A 2,161-nucleotide genomic window follows, 5' to 3' on the forward strand; every position below is an offset into this window, starting at 1 on the left:
GGGTGCTGATGTGAAGGGGGGGTCTGAATTGAAAGGGGGGGGGGTTCTAATATAGGGTTGACACCTTTTCTTCAAGCCAAACCTGAACACTGCCGTGTGGAATTTTTTTTATTTTTTTTACCACAGTGCAGAGAACACGGAGCCAGTACTTTCTCTTGTGAATAAAATCTGGGTTATGAGATTTGTAAATCATTGCATTCTGTTCTGTTTTTATGTAGATTTTCCTTTTTATGACGCACTTGTTATTCGCTGGAATGGCTGCTCTTATTTACGTAATAAGAAGAAATTTGTTGTATTTTGTGATTTCAGTTTATTTTCTATATGTTGTTAACTTATTTAAACCTATTTGAAATTCTGCCATTACTAAGTAAAGACGTGTTGTACTTTCTTCATTGTAAGTTTATTGTTTCTATATTTTCTTAACTCACTAAAACCCTTAGAGGCCTATTTACTAAAAGGTGACCTGGTAGGAGAGTTTCAATATCTAGACCAATATAGACGATTTGGAAAGTGAACTAAATGGGAGAATTTTTCTGGTTCGACCGTAAAAATTGACATTTGTGCTGCTTTTATTTTTAAGATAATAGCAATTTTATTTTTAAGATGATGAAATCTACCAGCCCCACTACAACAGCCAAAAGACATGTAACCGGGCTGGATGGATAGTGCCACCTTTGTGCAGTTTAAATCTCCATTCTATCTCCTTTCTTTTTCGAGTTATTAACTATTGATTAAGGGACACTAAAGGTCACCCAGCCCCCCTACAACTAAGCTGCTTAGTGCCACGTTTGTGCCATAACAATTTACGTTTGTGCTGCTTTTATTTTTTAAATAAAAGCAATTATCCTAAAACCAAAGTGCACCTTTGGTGACTTATAAATACTATTAGCTTAAAAATTACAGCAGCACAAATGTAAATTTTTACACAAACTAACCAACCAGCCTGTTTTCATGTGTTTTGGCTGTTGAATGGGGCCTGGGTAACCTTTTAATAAATAGTTAACTCAAAAACTAGGGATGCACCGATACTAGTATCAGTGCCGATGCCGAGTACTTGGGCGAGTACTCTCCCAAATACTCCGATGCCCAGCCCGATACTTCCTCTATTAGGAAGCCAGGCAGCACGACATTACACGCTGCCCGGCTTCCTGATTGAACGGGAAGCCGGCTCCATGCTCCCTCGTCACTTGTGACGAGAGAGCATGGAGCCGGCCTCCCGGCCAATCAGGAAACCAGGCAGCGTGTAATGACGCGCTGCCCGGTTTCCCGATTGGCCGGGAAGCTGCCCAATCAGGAAGCTGGGCGCCTCGTAATGATGCGGCGCCCCAGCTTTCCGATTGGCCTGGAAGCCGGTTTCGTGCTCCCTCGTCGAGTCATTACACGCAGCCTGGTTTCCTTAATGGGGCTTCCATTATTGGTATTCGGTATCGGCGAGTACCGGAAAAAAAAATATCAGTACACGATACCGAAATACCGGTATCGGTGCATTCCTATCAAAAACGAAAGGAGATAGAATGCAGATTTAAATGGCACAAACCAGCACAAACCAGCACAAACATGGCACTAACTAACCAGCAAGTTTCATGTGTTTTGGCTGTGGTAGGGGGGCTGGGTGATATCATCGTAAAAAAAACAACCAAAGCCAAAACCCCAAAAAAGCTGGCTCCCGCCAAAGAGCCCCAAGAAGCCCAAAGCTGCAGCCCAGAAAGTAGCCAAGAGCCCGGCTAAGAAGGCGCCGAAATCGAAGACATCCAAGAGTACGGCTAAGAAGGCGCCGAAGCCCAAGACAGCCAAGAGTCCGGCTAAGAAGACCGCCAAGCCCAAGAAGAGATAAGACGGAGCTTCTTCATCTCCTCCACACCCCAAAGGCTCTTCTCAGAGTCACCCACCTTCTCCTAAAAGAGCTCCACATACATACACCGACCACAGTCATCAGTACAGATCTGTACTGAGTCTGCATGAGGGCAGCATTACATCTCCGATTATACACAATCTCTCATATATAATACAGTAACACTCATACCGTGAGATCTCCTATATATGCCGTCGGATCGGAGAGATGGAACTCCTGCGTTCTGTCTGTGGGATCTCAGAAGAGAGCCGCTTGTGAGATATATATATATATATATAATTTGTTTCCCCCCAAATAGACCCCTCGCCC

The 2,161-nt window shown here is 43.8% G+C and overlaps 1 protein-coding gene across 1 annotated transcript in view; it reads left to right on the forward strand.

Annotated features, from left to right (window-relative positions):
- LOC108798762 (zinc finger protein 239-like) overlaps positions 1-1,834 on the forward strand; it is a 3,518-nt gene extending 1,684 nt beyond the window's left edge. Inside the window, exons 2-3 of the mRNA XM_018570544.1 lie at positions 219-292; positions 1,676-1,834. Of these exons, the coding sequence (XP_018426046.1) occupies positions 219-292; positions 1,676-1,834 (233 nt within the window). The remainder of the gene's footprint in view (positions 1-218; positions 293-1,675) is intronic.
- The last annotated feature ends 327 nt before the right edge of the window (positions 1,835-2,161 follow it).

This window comes from Nanorana parkeri, unplaced genomic scaffold (genome assembly GCF_000935625.1).
Source record: "Nanorana parkeri isolate BGI_ZX_2015 unplaced genomic scaffold, ASM93562v1 scaffold1552, whole genome shotgun sequence".
NCBI classification, from domain to species: Eukaryota; Metazoa; Chordata; class Amphibia; order Anura; family Dicroglossidae; genus Nanorana; species Nanorana parkeri.